The sequence below is a fragment of the Oncorhynchus clarkii genome, chromosome 5 (genome assembly GCF_045791955.1).
Source record: "Oncorhynchus clarkii lewisi isolate Uvic-CL-2024 chromosome 5, UVic_Ocla_1.0, whole genome shotgun sequence".
Classification (NCBI taxonomy): Eukaryota; Metazoa; Chordata; class Actinopteri; order Salmoniformes; family Salmonidae; genus Oncorhynchus; species Oncorhynchus clarkii.
In genome coordinates this window covers 39,139,315-39,161,311 of record NC_092151.1, presented here as the reverse complement: position 1 = coordinate 39,161,311, position 21,997 = coordinate 39,139,315, and the positions used below count along the sequence as shown (strand labels likewise).

Sequence of the window (21,997 nt, the reverse complement as noted above, 5' to 3'; positions counted from 1 at the left end):
GACAAGGGGGATGAATACTTTTGCAAGGCACTGTACTGCACCTCTGTGCATACATACCACATGATATACTTTACAATATCAGTTCAATATCTAGTTTTGATTAACATTTGGTTGAGTTGTTGAATGTGAATTCAACATGAAATCATCAGAACATTTCACCATGTCATTGGATTTAGGTAAAAAGTTAGGTAAAATAAATTAAAATCCCTTACATTGATTACTTTTCACATGTACATTTTTTAATTGTAATTATTTATTTTTTCCCCCTTTATTTAACCAGGTAGGCCAGTTGAGAACAAGTTCTCATTTACAACTGCGTCCTAGCCAAGATAAAGCAAAGCAGTGCGACAAAAACAACAACACAGTGCGACAACATCATCACATCAAAGTTTTGGGTTGAAATGATGTGGAAACAATGTTGATTCAACCAAGTTTTTGCCCAGTGGGATGCTTCTGTGCACATGTGTTTCAAAGGAGTTAAACCCACATGAAATAACGTCTAGGATTTCTAACTTCTTTCGTTTCAATGAATTCCATTTTGAGTGATGTGCTTGACAGAATTCATTTGGGGCAACTTGGCTCACAGTTTCGACTTTGATACAGATGGATTTATATTGGTTAAAAGCCTCGCCTAAGGGCACACCATTAGTATGCCCCATCTGTCTTCACCAACATATTTTTTAGAACATCTACTGGTATAGCAAATGGGGAACATAGGGAGGATGAGTGGAACACATTGATCTGCACAGTTTGTTTTGCCTTGCTCAAGAGCATATGAAGAAGCTTTTAATCCATTTACAAACACCTTTATGGGTTGTAAGGAAGAGGGAGACGAGGTTAAAGGGTATAAGTAAATATCTTTATTAAGAGGTTATTCCACGTATCTGATGAAGAGGGCGATGAACAGACAGCCAATTAGAGACATTGTCGACGCTGATAGGACCACCACAATCACACTTCCTGCCATGTTAACCAATGCCCCCAGTCCCGCCCCCACGATGATCTGAGCCAGCTGCACCATGCACGTGAGCGCAGCACAATCCACGCCGGTGCCTCGATCCTGTCCTGCAGGATTCCCTTTCCCCATCTTCCTCTGCACCTGGTGTCACAACAGGAAGAATCCATTTCAGAAATGCTACTTACTGTATAAAAAACACACTCTCATAGTCGCACATACAGTCCACCCAGTATATGACACGTTGTGAAAGAACAAAGTAAAACTAAAGGAAATATGTAACCTGTTGTGACACATCACAAGAAGAAGAGCAGCTGGGGAAGTCTTTTGTGAACATAGCCTAGTAAGCAGAATTACAAGCAATGCTTCAGCTCCAAATCAATAAACTAGTTAACACAAATCCCCTTCATGTCCTGCTCTAAAGGGAGTTAATAGATTGATAGGAAATGGAGCTGGTTTGATATAAATGAGTGTAATTGACTAATCTTTCAGAGGGAAATAGTGGAAAAACAGACATGAACATGATAGTGATATGAAGAGAAAATACAATGGTGGAAAACACTTTTGCTTTGTCAGTTGGAGACATTGTTGGAATCTTCCATCTGTTTGATTATGCAGTATGAGTCTTTCCCTAACTCTTGGTCGTGCATTGGCAGACTGGACTACAGTTGGTAATTTGGGGTCTTTATTGCTGAATTGATGTTCTCATGTGGATAGCATATCACTTGCCTATAAAAAAAAGCAATATACGTTGTTTTTTTAAATCCAACTTTCCCATTTTCATTGAGATAAAATGTGCGTTTCATCAATCTAAATGATTTGGATTAAAAGTATTTCCCCTCTTCCTGAGATTATAGAATATATGTGTACTATTTTCACAATTAAACATGGAGCGCTGTCCAGAGATGCCCTTACTGAAGATGACAGAATGTGTTGAATCCAAAGTGAAGTGCAGATTGGCTAAACTGAATCTCATTAATCCCTTTTTTCCATCCAAAGCCAAGCCTTTCCCTATTTACATAATGAAAGGGTGTTCACTGCTTAGCCAAAGCACTAACAGCAGCTTGTCTAAGCGAGGCCTGTTGAGCATCAGCGTTAAAGAAAGGAACAGGTTGTCCAATCTGTCTGTAGAGACAGGGGAGGGTGTTTGAGAGGCCTGTCTGTTGTGAATGGCACACCTGCTCTTAGCATGGGGCCCATGCTGACCAACACAGTGTTGACCACTCAACATTGACAGGCTCAACAGATAGCTGGGATCTATTGCCTGGCAAAGAGTCATGCTCATGGGGAGTGGGGAGATGGGGATTGGGAGGACAGAAGGTCACCCATCTGATGGTGAAGGGAAGTGGTAATGTAATCAGAAGCGTCCACTCTGTCATCATCTCACTATATTAAGACACATTTGGATGCCATTCCTCACCACTCCTTGTCTTATAATACGCTCTTCTTTGAAAGGGTGATGGGTATTGATTTAGACAGTTTGGGAATCAATTCAAAAGAAATGTGGGTACAAAGTTATTTCCCCTGAATGACATTCAAGTATTCCAGAGAAAGCAACCTATTAGTGGGAATACATTTGCATACAAGTGATTTATGACAATCTCGCTGGACAGAAAACAGAATAAAGACAAAATCAATCAATAGAATTAGAAAGTAACTCTACGCCTTCATGAAAGCGAAAAGGGGAGCTGTGATACCTGACACATGGTGAGTATTCAAGTTACAGATGTGCATCACTCCATGTATGAGCTACAGACAGGTGGTGGATGAGGTTCGCAACTCCTACACATTAGTAGCTTGTAACGTAAGCTGCTGCAGCCTCAGAATGTACTATCCACTATCAGTTCCAACTATCTGAGGTGTGAGAGTAGCCTGGTCCCAGATCTGTTTGTGCAGTCTTGCCAACTCCTATGGTCATTGTAGTGGGACAACAAGATCTGGGACCAGGCTATGAGAGAGAGGGAACTGACCTCCTCCTCGCGGTGGTACTCTGAGATGAGGTTGAAGGGGATGGTGTACAAGGTGCTGGACATGACTCCGAAGACACTGCACAGGATGAGGGTGGTGATAATGTTGGGGAACAGGCCGATAAGACTGGTGCCCAGACCAAACACAAAGTATCCTACGAAGTAGAGCCCCTTCAGACCGATGTAGGGCAGCAGCAGCCTCTGGACATCTGCAGACACATCAGAGAGAGAGGGAAGGAGGGGAGGGTGGAGAGGGGGTGAGAGGGAGAGCGAGAGAGCGAGAGAGCGATTTCAGCTTTAACCCTTCTGCTGTGTTCCGGTCAAATTGGAACTATATATACGTTTTCTCTCTGAAAAATGTAGTTCATTTCATCTAATTGTCGCAAGGTTCCATGACTTTGTCCACAAAGGTCATCTGAACACACTAAATACATTTAGATCATTTTCATAAAATGTTGGGTGTTTTATTTAACTGTTGTACACCTGTGGTGTTCCCAGTCAAAAATGACCGGTCATTAGAAATGAATGGGTGAGACTACAATTAGTGTATAAAATTGAGTTCAAGCACATGCCCAGTCATCAGATGGACCCACTTCCATTCCCAGAGCCCCACATGCATGTGTGTTTGAGCACACACACACACACACGGCAACCCCCACGGGAACCTTCCATGGCAACCCCCACGGGAACCTTTCCTCAATAGAATCTTTCCCCCACAGGAACCACACCTGTTGGCATTCTCACAAACAATCGCAACATTTTTTCAATAATAAATATAACTTTTCTCGCAGCTCTGGTATATAAAGCTTTTTTGAGGCCTTGTTCACAATTCATACTGTGGCAGCACAATGGCCAAAAGATACACTGTATCTGAGGATCTTGATCATATCTTTGATCATGACACTGGTGAGGAGGGGAGAGTCCTTGTTAAACTTTGACACAAAGTAGTCTGTGATAAATAGCACAATATATTTCATCTGAGTATTTGTTATAGTCAAAATAATACATACATTATGCTGCTTTTTTTTGTTTAAAAAAAAAACTCAAAACAAGTTGTATGAGCTCAGGTCAATGAGGCCTACAGGCTATAAATAGCAAATAGAAGTTCAAAACTTGTAATATTCACAAGAACTTAAGTTGATAAAAAGATCTAACACAACATTAGGTGATAATATATGTATTATTATGGATTTATAATCAGCTATATTGGGGCGGTCATTTTGGACCGGGAACACAGAATGAATTAACATGAAACGAACACAACAGAAGGGTTAAACAGTATGTGGACTGGTACTGCCAAGTAAGCATTTTTTTGTTACATTATATACTACTGTTAATAAACTGGGTGATTCGAGTCCTGAATGCTGATTGGCTGACAGCCATGGTATATCAGACCATCTACCACGGGTTTGACAAAATATGTATTTTTACTGCTCTAATTACGTTGGTAACCAGTTTATAATAGCAATAAAGCACCTCAGAGTTTTGTGGTATATGGTCAATATACCACGGCTAAGGGCTGCGTCCAGGCACTCTGTGATAAGTCGTGCATAAGAGCCTCCCTTAGCCGTGGTATATTGGCCATATACCACACCCCCTCGTGCATTATTGGTTAAGTATAAGAACACAGAACGTGTCCAAGAGATTGTGGCAGACTGAAGCTGGAAAGACAGCAAACTAGCTGTATTTCGTTTAGTTTTACGTGTTTTTCTATTGACATTTCTTTGTATATATACAGTAGCAGTCTAAACGTTGGACACACTTACTCATTCAAGGCATTTTTACTATTTTCTTTATTGTAGAATAACAGTGAAGACTGACATTATGAAAAAACACATATGGAGTCATGTAGTAACCAAAAATGTGTTAAACAATTCAACATGTATTTTTAGATTCTTCAAAGTAGCCAACTTTTGCCTTGATGACTGCATTCTCTCAATCAGCTTCATGAGGTAGTCACCTGGAATGCATTTCAATTAACAGGTGTGCCTTGTTAAAGGTTCATTTTAAGTATGACACCTTGACTTTTTCCACATTTTGTTACGATACAGCCTTATTCTAAAATGGATTAAATGACCATTTTTTCCTCATCAATTTTCCTCACACAATACCACATAACGAAAAAGCGAAAACATTTGTTTTTTACATTTCAAAACAAAAATACCTTATTTACATAAGTATTCAGACCCTTTGCTATGAGACTCGAAATTTAGCGCAGGTGCATCCTGTTCCCATCGATCATCCTTGAGATGTTTCTACAACTTGATTGAGTCCAACTGTGGGGAATTTAATTGATTGGACATGATTTGGAAAGGCACACACCTGTCTATATAAGGTCCCACAGTTGACAATGCATGTCAGAGCAAAAACCAAGCCATGAGGTCGAAGGAAATGTCCACAGAATTCCGAGACAGGATTGTATCGAGGCACAGATCTGGGGATCGGTACCAAAAAATGACTGCCGCATTGAAGGTTCCTAAGAACACAGTGGCCTCCATCATTCTTAAATGGAAGACGCTTGGAAACACCAAGACTCTTCCTAGAGCTGGCCGCCTGGCCAAACTGAGCAATCGGGGGAGAAGGGCCTTGGTCAGGGGGGTGACCAAGAACCCTATGGTCATTCTGACAGAGCTCAAGAGTTTCTCTATGTAGATGGGAGAACCTTCTTGAAGGACAACCATCTCTGCTGTTGGATCTGCAGAGAAGAATGGGAGAAACTCCCCAAATACAGGTGTGCCAAGCTTGACTCAAGCCTGTAATCGCTGCAAAAGGTTTTTCAACAAACTGGTTGTGCCACCTTTAGCTGCAACCAAACACTTCCTGTAGTTATTGATTAGTCTCATGTCACTGTGGAGGAATTTTGGCCCATCTTCCATGCAGAACTGCTCTAACTCAGCAACTTTTGTGGGTTTTCAAGCATGAACTGCTCGCTTCAAGTCCTGCCACAACATCTCAATTGGGATTAGGTCTGGACTTTGACTAGGCCATTCCAAAACTTCAATTTTGTTGCTTTTTAGCCATTTTCATGTAGACTTGTGTGTTTTGGATAATTGTCTTGCTGCATGACCCAGCTGCGGTTCACCTTCAGCTCACAGACGGATGGCCTGACATTCTCCAGTAGAATTCTCTGACACAACACAGAATTTATGGTTCCTTCTATTAAGGCAAGTCGTCCAGGTCCTGAGGCAGCAACACATCCCCAAACCATCACACTATCACCACCATGCTTGACCATTGGTATAAGGTTCTTACTGTGGAATGCAATGTTTGGTTTTCGCCAGGCATAATGGGACCCATGTCATCCAAAATGTTATCATTTTGATTCACCTGTTCATAGAACATTCTTCCAAGAGTCTTGATGATCATCCAGGTGCTTTTTGACAAACTTGAGTCAACTTTTTGGATGAGATGGGTTCCATTATGTGTTATTTTTAAACTCAGGTTCCCTATCTAATACTGGGTTTTGGTTGAAGATCTGATAACATTCAGTATCAAAAATATGCAAGTAGAGAAAATCAGAAAGGGCGCCTTGAGCTAAATCACATGTTGTGGACATTAGCTGACTCCAATAATGTCTTATGCTTGCTGCGACACGACTTACAGGAGTAAAGAGCAGAGGAGACGGCGTTGATGCAGAGACCCCAGCATCCAATCTCCACCCCCCTCTCATACCGCTCGTAGGCTGTGGAGTTATGGTCCGCATATGGGTTGCCCTTGTACACAATCTGTCAACACACACAATCAACTCAACCATTATTATACACAAGTTATGACAAAGTATGATAATTGTGATAATCACATTCAAAATGGAGGCAAAGTTACCCCCACAAATAATCAATAAAAGTGGTGGTATGGGTGTTGAGGATTGAGATAAAAGCTAGTGCCGGCATGAAGTGATGGATAATGATGATGATTATGATCCATTTGCTTTATAGTGCATGTGCTGTACAGTAGCTTATAACAGTTAACAAGCTCCATCCCATTTGTTATCATATAGCTGCCAAAGCCTGTATCAACATCATAAGCCATCTCTGTGCCACAGCTCTCTATTGACACAGCCGAAGCAGGTTTTGTTCACGCCTGGCATGCTGCTCAATCTGCCTCAGTCTGCCTGCAACCACTAATTCACCATGACCACCATGTAACTGTGGCCTGTGTGAGTGCTTGTAGCATCCAGATCAGCCGTGATCACTATAAAGCCTGTCTGTCATTACAGACCAATTCATCTGAGCACACAAAACCAATCAGCTAATGCTGTGACAAGATACTACCCACCAATCAGGGTTTGTTGTGATGGAGCTAAACCAATAGAGGAAGCCTATTAATGAACACGATGGCGAACATTTTGCTATCGCCTAACGTTAAAGACATGAGAATTTAAATTGAGTGAAAAGATTCACTTCGTTAATGACCACTGTCAAGTAAGAGTAATCATTAGTAGTGCATGAGTGATAGCATTAGTTTAATGTTTAATGGTAGCGACACAGAACAAACGACCCACTCCTCCCGCCGCACAGACACAGAAACAGACACGCGCGTACACACACTCTCACTCCATCTCTCTCTCTCTCTCTCGCTCTTCTCACCTGTCCCATGAAGTCTGTGAAGAAAAGCATGTTGCAGAGGAAGGCAGTCCAACCCAGCAGGTGACTGACACAGAGACAGCGGTAATGACTAGGCATGTTAATCATGGCCAGGAGACATGACTTCAGAGTCATCCTCTTCTGCTGCAGTACAGAGAAACACACAGGGTCAGGTCATGAGACTTCAGAAGGACTCACACAGGAACAGCAGGAGGTCAGAATAGAGGGAATTAAAAAAGAACAAGGAACAGTAGGGGGTCAGATAAGAATAAAGAAAGAGGTCAGAGGAAGGCTTTTAGCTAATGATAGATATACTAGCCTTATCCTGCAAAAATCCTGTTTTAACAAGTCAGGAACAGAGGGGCAAAAAAACTAAGAACAAGGGATTAAAGAAACGGGTGAAATAAAATGTACTGTGTTTTCAATTTCTTTAATCATGTTCTGGTTTAGTATAGTAACTAAGGTTCTTCTCGGATTGAAAGCTTTTGTATATTATGTAAATGTACACAGCGTGGCCTGACAGCATACAATAACTAATGTTATTATCCCCAAATAAATTCCCAATCAACATTTTCTAGGAATCCTGTAAAGTGGCTTTACCCATAGAAATAGAATATGAAAATCTATGGTTGCACCAAAGAACCCTGTCTGACTACTGTGATAATAGAGGACCCTTGCCTGCTGGAATAGTATCAACTAAGGACATACAGTAATCATTCCTGTCTCTTTTCTTAAAATGTGGAATAACTGAAAAGTCAGTCAGAATTCATTTGCAGCTATAGTTACACGCTGGGCATGAATACAGTCATTACATTTCCATCGTTATGGTGCTGAATTAGATTGTTGAATACTAGTCTGGGTTTCAATGTGTCTCTTTCAGAGCACTGGTTTGAATGGCTGCCTGAGCCTTAGAGGTCATGTAATTCATTTAATTCCAGGGGCTGAGCTACCTATACCTGTAGCAAGTGGCAGATTTAGGTAGAGGCGACATGGGCAGCCGCCCTGGGCGGCATCTTGCCAGGGTCGGCACAGGGCGCCCGCACAAAAAAATGAGGAAAGGTGACATTTGCGCGATCGGTTTTCCATCGCTCATTTGCACGTCATGTCAATGATATGATGTCACCGTGTGGGACTCTGGGTCAATTAACCTTGTTGGAGTGGGCGCCCTGATTCTAGTTTGTGAGCTTGGCAGGCTACTGCCTGGGAAGGTCTCCCACTCAGAAGTATGAGATGGGAGGGGGGCGGGGGCAGGTTGACCTCAGGTCTCCCCACTGGAAGCCCGAGGTAGGGGGAGCGGGAGAATCTATCAAAATGTGCACCTCTAAATTTGTACAGTACTAATGCAATTTGTAAAATCAGTCACACTACGAAATGCTACCAGATAAACCATAATTAATTCATAATACTGTGAATATATAGTTTCACAGACATATTGTTGCATTTTTGTTCTGGTTTGTGCGAAATCGTTAAGAATAATATAAAACCAGTCTGCACACCACCAAGGTGAATGGGTTTCATCTTGACTCTTGGTTGACAGTGTTGGGGGATGGGTAATGTATTGATGCTCGAGTGCCAAATCAACATTTGTCTTTGTTACTTATTTTTGATATTTATTAGTCTTATTTTTGTATATATTTTCATATAGTTTGAAATGCTATGATTACAAGCTAGACCCGCCACTGCCACAGTACAGTATAATGATGGTTTAAATGGCTTTCTCGTGTGAGGTGACATTGCAACCTTTTAGTGGTTGTTTTACACTCTAGCCAGACCTGATGACTGCCTGGTCTAATCAGCATCAAGGTAACCATGCATGTAATCCAGCTGACGCTGGTAACTAAGAAAACCTGTTTCCTCCATTAACACTGGGTTTGGGAACAGACAGACACTAGTTACTGTTTCCTGCTTCTTTAAATAACTGCATGACCCTTGTCCTCTAACAATCCTTCTGTCTCCAATCCCCACCACCCACCTTCTCTATCCACTCTCCTCCATCCAAACCATATATGGAAATTGTACACATTGAAATACTGTAAAATACTAATTATGTGGTTACTATGGCAATGCCTGTGGAATGGTCACCATTGCCACACACCAGAGCAATGCTACACCATAGAGACGTGAAAGCACATATCTCACACAGCGATACCACATTTGACTAAGGACACAGACCACTCACAATGGTCCAATGAGAGATATGCACACCCAGACTGTTTGCGTAGTCTAATATTGAGAGTATTGACACTCATGGCTTTATAAACGATTTGTTCTCATACTTAAAGCTCAAGTATTAATTTTGCATTATCAGTATACAACAGAGTCATTGTTACTAATACATAAGTACTTGACATAATTCCCAGGCTTTAACCTATCAAAGACAAACCCAAAGTCAGAGCCTGGAGCCTGGGGGTCAGGGCCTGCGTGCGTGCACGGTTTAGTGAGACGTGTCAGAAAACACAAAGGTCACACTATACTGTGTAAATAGTATATAATTACATATCTCCTCACGAGGAAATCAAGAGATTTTACCCAAGGAGATACTCGAGAGGTAGTCACCTCTTTTCAAGTGCCATAGAAGTGCCATGAGATATGAACATAAAACCCTAAATCAAAGCATGTATACTTCAGTGTACATTAAGATTACTCTACAGTGTGATCACATTCTTCTTAATAAACACTTATGCCATTAAACACTGATGTGTTTCAAAGGATTTGACATTCCATTAGTGTGTGTAGTTTCATAGACTGATCTCTTTGTTTTGTTACCTGTAAAACAGTCTTGGTATCAAAGTCAGGATCTCATAGAGAAGGTCAGCCAGACTAGACTTCATGGTGTGTCTTTGACATACCTCTTTGTTGGGTTGCTTGGCACTGGATGTGACGGAATTGGCTTCCCCCAGGGCAGAGAATGAACGAGGCCGGAGGTCTGCCTCCGACTCTTGGGACATTGATCCATGCAAGGATCCATAGCCACCACTGCTGCTGTGTGTGCTGAGGAGGAGAAGGGCATTGGGGGTCAACACGTCCAAGCTAATGTCCTTGGCCAGGGGTGTCTCTGGGATGCTGAAGAGATGCACGATGAGGAATACCATCCAGGTCAGGGCAGAGAAGAAGTAGATGACCTGGTACTCTGACCCCAACAGTCGGCCCAGGGACGAGTGACCCCAGTCCATGGCTCCCACGAGGTACCCAAAGGCACCCCCAAGCCCTACAACAGACAACAGGCACAATAGAGATTGGTTATCAGGTCAGTTGGTGGGGATCCTAGGCCATTGGTCATAGCACAGTCATCAGACGGCATCTGCAATCCAGGAATTGTAGTGAATATTTTCAAAAACATTTCATCATTAATAATAACAACTTGGAGGGTGGTTATATTTGTCCTATTTCACACATTTACAAGTATGTATCATACACGTGTGAATTGGTAATGTGTTTTTGGCATATGCAAACTCCCCGAGACACCCTCTGGGAGTGGGGTCACGGCTAAGGTCTCAACATTAGGATTAAGTGTCTTGCTCAAGGGCACGTCAGCAGATTGTTCACCTCTGTCTGATCTGAATTTGAACTATTAACCTTTCGGTTACTGGCCCAACGCTCTAACCGCTAGGCCACCCTGACACCATTTTGCCTGTGGTGGTTTTGAATTTTCCAAGGAAGATAACGTGGGCTGTATTTAATAAATACAGTGTCTGATTTATAAAATAATGCTTCTTGCATCTGAATTTAAAGCTCATGTCACAATGTAACGTTTAGGCTGGGTGATCTCAGAGAAGCTGGGAGTAATGTTGTGATAAATGAGTTGTCCCGGAGTACGATCCTGCACACAGATAAGTGGCTTGTTCTGTCAGACATATCCCTATAATCTGGACATACATCTGGACTTTTCCCTAAATTCTTACACCAGCATCCTACATTGAGAAGCCTGTAACACAAACCTTCTCATAAATTATGCAGCAATTTTGAGGACGTCTAACTAGGATTTTACATCAACTGTGTCTGCATTCTCTGGACATACAGTACAAGTCAAACGTTTGGACACACTTACTCATGCAAGCAAAATATATGGAATCATGTAGCACTCAAAGAAGTGTTAAACAAATCCAAATATATTTTAGATTTTAGATTCTTCAAAGTAGCCACCCTTTGATGACAGCTCTGTACACTCTTGGCATTCTCTCAACCAGCTTCATGAGGAATGCTTATCCAGCAGTCTTGAAAGGGTTCCTGCATATGCTGAGCCCTTGTTGACTGCTTTTCCTTCACTCTGTGGTCCAACTCATCCCAAACCATCTCAATTGGGTTGAGGTCGGGTGATTGTGGCCAGGTCATATGATGCATCACTCTCCTTGGTCAAATAGCCCTTACACAGCCTGGAGGTCCTGGTTGAAAGACCAATGATAGTCCCACTAAGCGCACACCAGATGGGATAGCATATCGCTGCAGAATGCTGTGGTAGCCATGCTGGTTAAGTGTGCCTTGAAGTCTAAATACAGTTGAAGTCGGAAGTTTACATACACCTTAGCCAAATACATTTAAACTCAGTTTTTCAAAATTCCTGACATTTAATCCTAGTTCCCTGTCTTAGGTCAGTTAGGATCACCACTTTATTTTAAGAATATGAAATGTCAGAATAATAGTATAGAGAATGATTTATTTCAGCTTTTATTTCTTTCATCACATTCCCAGTGGGTCAGAAGTTTACATACACAATTAGTATTTGGTAGCATTGCCTTTGAATTGTTTAACTTGGGTCAAACGTTTCTGTCACGACTTCCGCCGAAGTTGGACCCTCTCCTTGTTCAGGTGGCGTTCGGCGGTCGACGTCACCGACCTTCTAGCCATCGCCGATCCACTTTTCATTTTCCATTGGTTTTGTCTTGTCTTCCATCACACCTGGTTCCAATTCCATGTTGTGTATTTAACCCTCTGTTCCCCCTCATGTCCTTGTCCGTAATTGTTTGTTGTAGTGCTTGTGCACGGTATGCTGGTATTTACCAGGTTTTGTTTGACCCATCTATTGTATTATTCTGTTTCCGGTGGTTTATGGTTATTAAACACAACCGTTGTAAATCAGTTTCCGCTATGAATGTGCCATCAGTCTTCCAAACCTTTGTAGACGAGATTTTCAGGGACCTGCACGGGCAGGGTGTAGTGGTGTATATTGATGACATTCTGATATACTCCGCTACACACGCCGAGCATGTGTTCCTGGTGCACAGAGTGCTTGGTCGCCTGTTGGAGCATGACCTGTACGTCAAGGCTGAGAAATGCTTGTTTTTTCCAGCAATCCGTCTCCTTCCTAGGTTATCACATTTCCACCTCAGGGGTGGAGATGGAGAGTGACCACATTTTAGCCGTGTGTAATTGGCCGACTCCCACCACGGTAAAGGAGGTGCAGCGGTTCTAAGTGTTTGCCAAATACTACCGGAGGTTTATCAGAGGTTCTGGTCAGGTAGCGTCTCCCATTACTCACTGCTGAAGGGGGGCCTCATGCATTTGCAGTGGTTGGCTGAGGCAGACAGGGCTTTTAATCACATGAGGGCTCTGTTAACCTCTGCTCCCGTGCTGGCCCATCCAGATCCCTCTTTGGCGTTCATAGTGGAGGTGGACATGTCCGAGGCTGGGATAGGAGCGGTGCTTTCTCAGCGCTTGGGTACGCCACCGAAGCTCCGCCCCTGTGCCTTCTTCTCGAAGAAGCTCAGCCTGGCAGAGCAAAACTATGATGTGGGGGACCGGGAGCTGTTGGCTGTCGTCAAGGCCTTGAAGGCGTGGAAACATTGGCTTGAGGGGGCTAGACAGCCTTTTCTCATCTGGACTGACCACCTCAATCTGGAGTACATCCGGGCAGCGAGGAGACTGAACCCTCGCCAGGCAAGGTGGGCCATGTTTTTCACCTGTTTTGTGTTTACCCTTTCTTACAGACCAGGCTCCCAGAACGCTAAGGCAAACGCATTGTCCCGGCTGTATGACACAGAGGAGCGGCCCATGGATGCCACTCCGAAACTCCCCAACGCCTGCCTGGTGGCGCCGGTAGTGTGGGAACTGGACACGGACATAGAGCAGGTGTTACGTGCAGAGCCTGCTCCCGTATAGTGTCTCGCTGGGCGTCTGTACGTCCCGTCTGCTGTCCGTGACCGGTTGATCTATTGGTTCCACACGTCACCATCGTCTGGTCATCCTGGGATTGGTCGGACAGTGCGCTGTTTAAGCAGGAGGTACTGGTGGCCTACCTTGGCTAAGGACGTGAGGGTTTATGTTTCCTACTGCTCTGTGTGTGCCCAGTGTAAGGCTCCTAGGCACCTGCCCAGAGGTAAGCTTACACCACTTACCCGGTCCACAGCAGCCTTGGTCGCACCTGTCGGTGGATTTTCTGACTGATCTTCCACTCTCACAGGGAACACCGCGATCCTGGTCGTTGTGGATTGTTTCTCTAAGTCCTGTCGTCTCCTCCCTCTGCCCGGTCTCCCTACGGCCCTACAGACTGCGGAGGCCTTGTTTACACACGTCTTCCGGCACTACGGGGTGCCTGAGGATATAGTGTCTGATCGGGGTCCCCAGTTCACGTCTAGGGTCTGGAAGGCGTTCGTGGAACGTCTGGGGGTCTCGATCAGCCTTACTTCAGGGTTTCACCCTGAGAGTAATGGGCAGGTGGAGAGAGTGAACCAGGATGTGGGTAGGTTTCTGCGGTCCTATTGCCATGACCGGCCGGGGGAGTGGGCAGTGTTCGTGCCCTGGGCCGAAATGGCACAGAATTCGCTCCGCCACTCCTCCACTAACCTCTCTCCCTTCCAGTGCGTACAGGGGTACCAGCCGGTTCTGGCGCCTTGGCATCAGAGTCAGACCGAGGTTCCTGCGGTGGACGACTGGTTCAGGTGCGTGGGGGAGACATGAGAAGCCGTCCGTGTCCGTGTCTTTCAGCAGGCCCTGACGCGAAGAAGGCAGATCGCCACCGCAGTGAGACCCCGGTGATCGCACCGGGGGACCGGGTCTGGCTCTCGACCCGAAACCTGCCCCTCTGCCTGCCCTGCCGGGAGCTGGTTCCACGGTTTGTGGGGTCATTTAAAGTCCTGAGGAGAGTGAACGAGGTTTGTTATAGGTTACAGCTTCCACCCGATTACCGTATTAACCCCTCGTTCCATGTGTCTTTCCTCAGGCCGGTGGTGGCTGGCCCGCTCCAGGAGACTGAGGTGCAGGAGGTTCCTCCGCCCCCTCTGGACATCGGGGGGGCCCCGGCGTACTCCGTTCACTCCATACTGGATTTGAGGCGTCGGGCGAGGGGCCTTCAGTATCTCCTGGTTCCAATTACATCAATTACATGTTGTGTATTTAACCCTCTGTTCCCCCTCATGTCCTTGTCCGTAATTGTTTGTTGTAGTGCTTGTGCACGGTATGCTGGTATTTACCAGGTTTTGTTTGACACATCTATTGTATTAATCTGTTTACGATGGTTTATGGTTATTAAACACAACCGTTGTAAATCAGTTTCCGCTCTCCTGCGCCTGGCTTCTCTGCCGCCAGTAGCATCGCATTACAGTTTCGGGTAGCCTTCCACAAGCTTCCCACAATAAGTTGGGTGAATTTAGGCCCATTCCTCCTGACAGAGCTAGTGTAACTGAGTCAGGTTTGTAGCTCTCCTTGCTCGATCAGAGGACATTTCTCCAAAAAGTACAATCTTTGTCCCCATGTGCTGTTGCAAACCGTAGTCTGGCTTTATTATGGAGGTTTTGGAGCAGTCGCTTCTTCCTTGCTGAGCGGCCTTTCAGGTGATGTCAATATAGGACTCGTTATACTGTGGATATAGATACGTTTGTGCCTGTTTCCTCCAGCATCTTCACAAGGTCCTTTGCTGTTGTTCTGGGAATGATTTGCACTTTTCGCACTAAAGTATGTTCATCTCTAGGAGACAGAATGCTCTCCTTCCTGAACGGTATGATAGCTGCGTGATCCCATGGTGTTTATACTTGCGTACTATTGTTTGTACAGATGAACATGGTACCTTCAGGCATTTGGAAATTGCTCCCAAGGATGAACCAGACTTGTGGAGGTCTACATTTTTTTCTGAGGTCTTGGCTGATTTCTTTTGATTTACCCATGACGTCAAGCAAAGAGGCACGGAGTTTGAAGGTAGGCCTTGAAATACATCCGCAGGTACACCCCCAATTGACTCAAATGATGTGAATTAGCCTACCAGAGGATTCTAAAGCCATGACATCATTTCAGAACATTTTCCAAGGGGTTTAAAGGGACAGTCAACTTAGTGTATGTAAACTTCTGACCCACTGGAATTATGATACAGGGAATTATAAGTGAAATAATCTGTCTGCAAGCAATTGTTGGAAAAATGACTTGTGTCATGCACAAAGTAGATGTCCTAACCGACTTGCCAAAACTATAGTTTGTTAAGATATTTGTGGAGTGGTTGAAAAACAAGTTTTAATGACTCCAACGTAAGTGTATTTCAACTTCCGACTTCAACTGTAAATCACCGACAATGTCACCAGCAAGCACCCCCACATCATCACACCTTCTCATCCATGCTTCACTTTGAGGACAACACATGCGGAGATCATCCGTTCATCTACTCTGCATCTCACAACGACACGGTGTTCGGAACCAAAAATCAGACCAAAAAGCCAGCATCCCGGAGTCGCCTCTTCACTGTTGACATTGAGATTGGTGTTTTGCGGGTACTATATATTGAAGCTAACAGTTGAGGACTTGTGAGGTGTCTGTTTCTCAAACTATACACTCTAATGTGCTTGCCCTCTTGCTCAGTTGTGCACTGAGGCCTCCCACTCCTCTTTCTATTCTGGTTAGATCCAGTTTGTGCTGTTCTGTGAAGGGAGTAGTACACAGCGTTGTACGAGATCTTCAGTTTCTTGGCAATTTCTCGCATGGAATAGCCTTAATTTCTCAGAAGAAGAATAGACTGACGACTGTTTCAGAAGAAAGTTGTTTGTTTCTGGCCATTTTGAGCCTGTAATCGAACAAACAAATGCTGATGCTCCAGATACTCAACTAGTCTAAAGAAGGCCAGTTTTATTGCTTCTTTAATCAGAAACAACCATTTTCAGCTGTGCTAACATAATTGCAAAATAGCTTTCTAATGATCAATTAGCCTTTTAAAATTATAAACTTGGATTAGCTAACACAACATTCCATTGGAACACAGGAGTGATGGTTGATAATGGGCCTCTGTACCCCTATGTAGATATTCCATTAAAAATCTGCTGTTTCCAGCAACAATAGTAATTTACAACATTAACAATGTCAACACTGTATTTCTGATCAATTTGATGTTATTTTTAGGAACAAAAAAATTTGCTTTTCTTTCAAAGACAAGGACACTTCTATGCGACCCCAAACTTTTGAATGGTAGTGTATGTATTTGTGTATTTTCATGCATTTATCCACTAATTGACTCTCAATTTTATCACCTCTAAATTCACAGGCTAGTAAAGTTTTTGAGTTGTGAGGATAGTCAAAATTAAGTTTGGGGCGTTTTTTTAATGTTTAAGTCGTGTGACTGCAATGATAAAACAGTACAAAAGAGAAATATCATAACAGCCAATTCTTGTGCATCAAGAAAACACACACACATTCCTCCACATACCAGGGCTACGGTGACTAGCAGGTCATGTGCCTCCCCTCTCTCTCTCAGCTCCAACTCATGACTCCAACACATGACTGAGAATCTGCTGGATTAGAACCTACTGAACAAGCTCACACCACCCCGTGCCGAACTTGCTCGCTAGCACACTCGAATACTTACTCACGCGCTTGTTGACTGACTGACTGACTCCCTCACTGTGCGAGCTCTGAGGGCAGGGCTCCAGCTTACTAAACAGCCACTTAAAAGCACAGAGCATACTGAGAGGTATTTACATCACATGTGAATTTGCACTCCGTGCTGCAGGAACCCTCTCCTCCCCACACCCAGACATGCACTCTGCACTCTGCACTGAGCCAGTGATCCCAGTCCGGCTTCCTCACATGCACTGTCTAAAATAACTTCAAATAAAGGAGTGTAGATTGGGATGCCAGTTTTCTTATTCCATAACAATCACATTAACTACAAGATAACAACACTCTGAAAATATACATATAATATGAATATAAAAGCAAACCTATATCAATAAGGGCAGCAAATAAAGCAATGAATCTCCACATTTGCCTACCAATTTGAATTTCTATATTCCCACAAGCATAACAGTAAGAGCCTATCACTCAAACAATATTGAATCTGACTTGTGGGAGGGAGGTTATATAATATTTTTCTTACCTGTGAGAAGGGCATGGTAGTGCAGTCCTCTTTCCTTGTCTGTGTACGAGCAGACGTCAAAGAGGTAGGCCTTGACTGGCCCATCGATGAAGTCTGCTGCAAAGTCAAATAGCACCACTCCAAACATGACTATGACGATGGCCCATATCCTCTTCAATGACCTATCCTGTACTAATGCTGCAAAAGAGGAGAAAGACAGAAGTTTACTTCAAGTTACTTTCAGTCTGTCCGATTTTTCACTCATTACTACAACTAGATCCACTTTCAATAGCAGATAGTTCTGAATGCTTTTTTTGTGTTTGTTTAGGATGAGGCGTAGCAGCTGAATCATGTCAGTTTGCCTTAAGAAGTACATCTTTCGCTCATCCATGAACTTCAAGGCAGACACTGGCCCAGCTGACATTTACAGACGCGATGAGACATATTTTCCAGGGCTTCTGAGGTAAACAGTGGATTTGTGTACAACTTGATCAAACCTTTTAGATCATGTAGTTTCAGTACATTGGTTCTTACGGTTTCGTCAAGATCGACGGGGGCTAATACAATCATGCATTCACCATATAGCAACGAACAGCATGTTTGAAACCACATTCCTTTTGTTCAACACAATGCAAGGGCAGATCAAAAGGCACATGATTCATTTTTTTTTTTGGTCTTTAAAAAGAAAATAAACTCAAATTGAAACAAAACATTGCCAGCGTGGCTCTGTCTGGCTAGAAAAACAACTCCTACTTAATTGTACGTTAATATCCTCAATCTGACACTGTGTACAACATTTGTATAGGTAATCACAGTATCTAGTGTTGATGCTCATCAAAAAGAGATATTGTAGCAAATCAATCAGAATAATTGTCATAATTATGTTGTGCACACGGCGGAGCACAAACAAAAAGAATTATGTCCTTAATCTTGAGTGAGAAACAATTGGCTGACAGATTGCAGCAGAATTAAAACCTACACAGCCGTATTTAAATTTGGGTGATTACTAATCCCATTACAAATCCCAGTTGGGTGTTGTGTTGCAGTCGTATTAGGCATGCCGGATGTATTGAGGCCGACGTTTTGATCTTGGAGAAATTCAAGAACTTTCCTCAAAGCTTCGTTTTATCCATTGTATCTACATATAATGTCCTGTACACTACAGTAGCTGACACACAGGGTGTGCATTGTCACAGATCCCGTTTTACCATTTACTACAGTGTTGAAGAATGGAAATAATCATCTTAACGAAAGTACTGTAAGTGGTCACACTTTGTATTGTACAGTATTATTACAAAGAAGGTGAAATCCGGCATAACTGAAACCAACAATGAAGGCATTCACTGAAAACAAAAAGTTAGGTTGTCAGATTAACGTACGATAGTGCTGCAAAAAGAAATCCAATCCAAGCCCTTATGGAGAGAATGCATTTCCATATTGTAGTATTATTCTACTTACATTTATACTTTTCAATACACAAGCACAGCTCAACTATTTAAAAGTATTTGAAATATGTATTTTGACCCAGGTCTTATGAGCTAACTATAGACCTGACCCAATAAATTAAACAATCCCTTTTCAGGAAGCTCAAATTCATGGACGGACATGAAAATGAACAACATAAACAACAGTGGATGTAACAGTGTGTGAAAAGAGGTACAGGCCGAACATATACACCGAACAAAAATATAAATGCAACATGCAACAATTTTAAAGATTTTACTGAGTTACAGTTCACAGTTCAAAACTTGAGACATCTGTGGCATTGTGTTGTGTCACAAAACTTTTAGATTGGCCTTTTATTATCCCCAGCACAAGGTGCACTTGTTTAATGAACATGCTGTTTAATCAACTTCTTGATATGCCACACCTGTCCGGTGGATGGAGTACCTTGGCAAGGAGAAATGCTCACTGACAGGGATGTAAACAGGGATCTGCACTACATTTGAGAGAAATAAGCTTTTTGTGCATATGGAGCATTTCTGGGAACTTATATTTCAGCTCATGAAACATGGGACCAACACTTCACATGTAGCCTTTACATTTTTGTTCAGTGTACGTCTCAGTATTTGCAGAGGTGTAAAGATATGCCATATGTCTTTCATTTCTGTTCTTTGCAGACGATGATAGTTAGTTTTCCCCTTGAGACTCAGGATTGTGTCCAGCATGTTTTTTTCTGAAATAATTGCTGAACATCTTGTGCAATCAACTTGGTGAATAGAAACAGTCCAGTCAAAATAATAGGAACATTTGACCCTTCTGTCTAGACACACTAATGCACCCTCTCATTAATGGTTATGAAACACATTCAACAGCCAGATAAACAAACACACACACACACACACACACACACACACATACACACATACACACACCCCTAAACTATGCAGTAACGTAGATATGTCTGTAAATATGTAATATTATCATTCTTCGTTTTCAGTTATTGCCCTCGTCTGGCAATAACTGAATTAGTTTGTTAATTAGTTTGACTATCTCAGATAATCTGGTGTTCAGATAATTGAATTAGCGGTTTGAGTTCAGAGCGTGATACCCTCATGTTTTTCCTAGGGTAGGGGTGGCTCGGGCAGGGCGTTAAAACAAATATTTACATTTTATATCAACATTGAAACAGCCCATTTAATTAAGCACAAGTTTAAATTAAATATACTACGTATGTTACAGTGAAAGTATTTTGGTTTCTCATATCCAAGCTACCCAACTCCATGACAACTATTGAAAAAACAGACTAGTTCTCACATACATCTGTAGAACACTATGCCTGATAGCCATGGGCTCTTTACCTGATATGACTGCATCTCCATTTAGAAACAAGGTAAGGCCCACCAGCATCATAATACCCAGTGCGAGGATGTAGGGCCTCCGTCGGCCCCACGGGGACCTGCAGTAGTCGCTGGCCGAGCCGATGATGGGCTGCAGCAGGAAGCCCAGGATGGGGCTGATCAGCCACACAAGGCTGTACAAGCTCTGAGGGAGTCCGACACTAAGCAGCACCGGGGTGACGAAGGCTGCCTCCACCGCATAGCAAAATTCCCTTCCAAACATCACCATGCCATGCAGCAGCAACCTCCCTCGAGACCGCCTCGGAAGCTCCACCACCCCAAACACAACGGGCTCCATACTGTCCAAGTAGTCCTCCTTCGTAGACTCCCTACAGTCCACACTCCCCACGGAGTAACAGCCCAGACCTGTAATGTTTGTTCCGGGCTCCGGAAGCCTGCATGGCTGGGGTTGGTCCCCTGTGAGGAGGGACATAGCTACTGGGGAGATGGAGGTTGTATGGGTGTAGCGCTCAGCCCGCTTGTCAATGGCAAACAGCCCAATCTCTGCTTCTTGGCTGAAGCTAATTCCCTACTGCATAGTTGAGCAATGAGTCCAAGTAGCCTCAAGTCCTGATCTGAGGCAAGGAGAGGAGAGGCTGAGGAGATTGGAGGAGAGATGGGGTGTGGCTGTTGGTTTGATTTAGATGAATGAAGTTTCAACTTTCAGTTTTTTCTTTTTAAGCACGTGACTAGGATTGTGGCTTTTTAACCCCATCTCACAACACTATATTCCTTTACATCAAAATTATTCCTGGAATAATGTGGTGTTCCATGAAATTATCACTTGATGGATTACCAGAAATTCAGTAGTCCTAACAGAGAGAATTGGATGACAGGAGAATGACAAGAGATTAATTTACTACTCTGCTAAAGCATGTTACATTGCATGCGTATCTGAATCCTTGCTTTCCTGTTTTTATGCAGTTTGCTCACAAGGTCTCTTTTGTGGTCTGCTCGTGTGCACATCAGGTTGATCAAGTGATGTAGCATGTGATCCCCAGGGAGACAAGGAGTTGTAACCCTTTGATGGAAGAGTGGAGGGGGGATGGAGGAGGATGGCCAGCCAATGTATTTACAGTAAACAATTCCTGGAAGAGAAGACTGGATGCATTAACTGGATACCCAAAGACAAGGATGTACCCTTGGCAGTTGAGCAAGTTATTTCCTCTATGTATTCAAATTCTAAAACGTTGTTAGTATTTGTCATGAGACACTAGCTAGTTGCCCTGCCTCAGTCATGTGAGACATTGAGGCAATTCCCAGGGGTTCTCATGGGAACCATGCCCACCGCCCACGTCAGAGGAACCTAGGGAGGCGTCAGACAGATTTAAAGGCCACATTCTCACCAGACCCCGAGTCCTAGGGTCACTAACATAGATACATTGTGT

The 21,997-nt window shown here is 43.3% G+C and overlaps 1 protein-coding gene across 3 annotated transcripts; it reads right to left on the bottom strand.

The window, feature by feature from the left end:
* Positions 1–840: 840 nt before the first annotated feature.
* Positions 841–21,813, bottom strand: LOC139408801 (solute carrier family 45 member 2). Of its 3 annotated transcripts, none has more exons than XM_071153141.1 (8): positions 21,543–21,813; positions 20,571–21,421; positions 17,791–17,967; positions 10,355–10,713; positions 7,509–7,646; positions 6,524–6,647; positions 2,926–3,131; positions 841–1,099 (listed from the first exon to the last, which is right to left on the bottom strand). In XM_071153141.1, the coding sequence occupies exons 2-8, from the start codon at positions 21,040–21,042 to the stop codon at positions 872–874; spliced, it is 1,704 nt and encodes a 567-aa protein (XP_071009242.1). In that variant the 5' UTR covers positions 21,043–21,421; positions 21,543–21,813; the 3' UTR covers positions 841–871. The 3 variants fall into 3 exon arrangements, with proteins under 3 accessions (XP_071009242.1, XP_071009240.1, XP_071009241.1); XM_071153139.1 differs by having other exon boundaries at positions 7,509–7,649; positions 21,543–21,806; XM_071153140.1 differs by having other exon boundaries at positions 841–1,101; positions 2,931–3,131; positions 7,509–7,649; positions 21,543–21,806.
* Between the last annotated feature and the right edge of the window lie 184 nt (positions 21,814–21,997).

What these genes read in the sequence shown, in the direction of transcription:
- LOC139408801 (XM_071153139.1), bottom strand. Translation starts at nt 21,042, where the DNA reads ATGTCCCTCCTCACAGGGGACCAACCCCAGCCATGCAGGCTTCCGGAG. An exon ending in TGGAGATGCAGTCATATCAG is followed by an intron (nt 17,968 to 20,570) that starts GTAAAGAGCCCA and finishes CCTCTTTTGCAG; the next exon opens with CATTAGTACAGGATAGGTCA. An exon ending in CTCCTCTGCTCTTTACTCCT is followed by an intron (nt 3,132 to 6,523) that starts GTAAGTCGTGTC and finishes ATGTGTCTGCAG; the next exon opens with ATGTCCAGAGGCTGCTGCTG.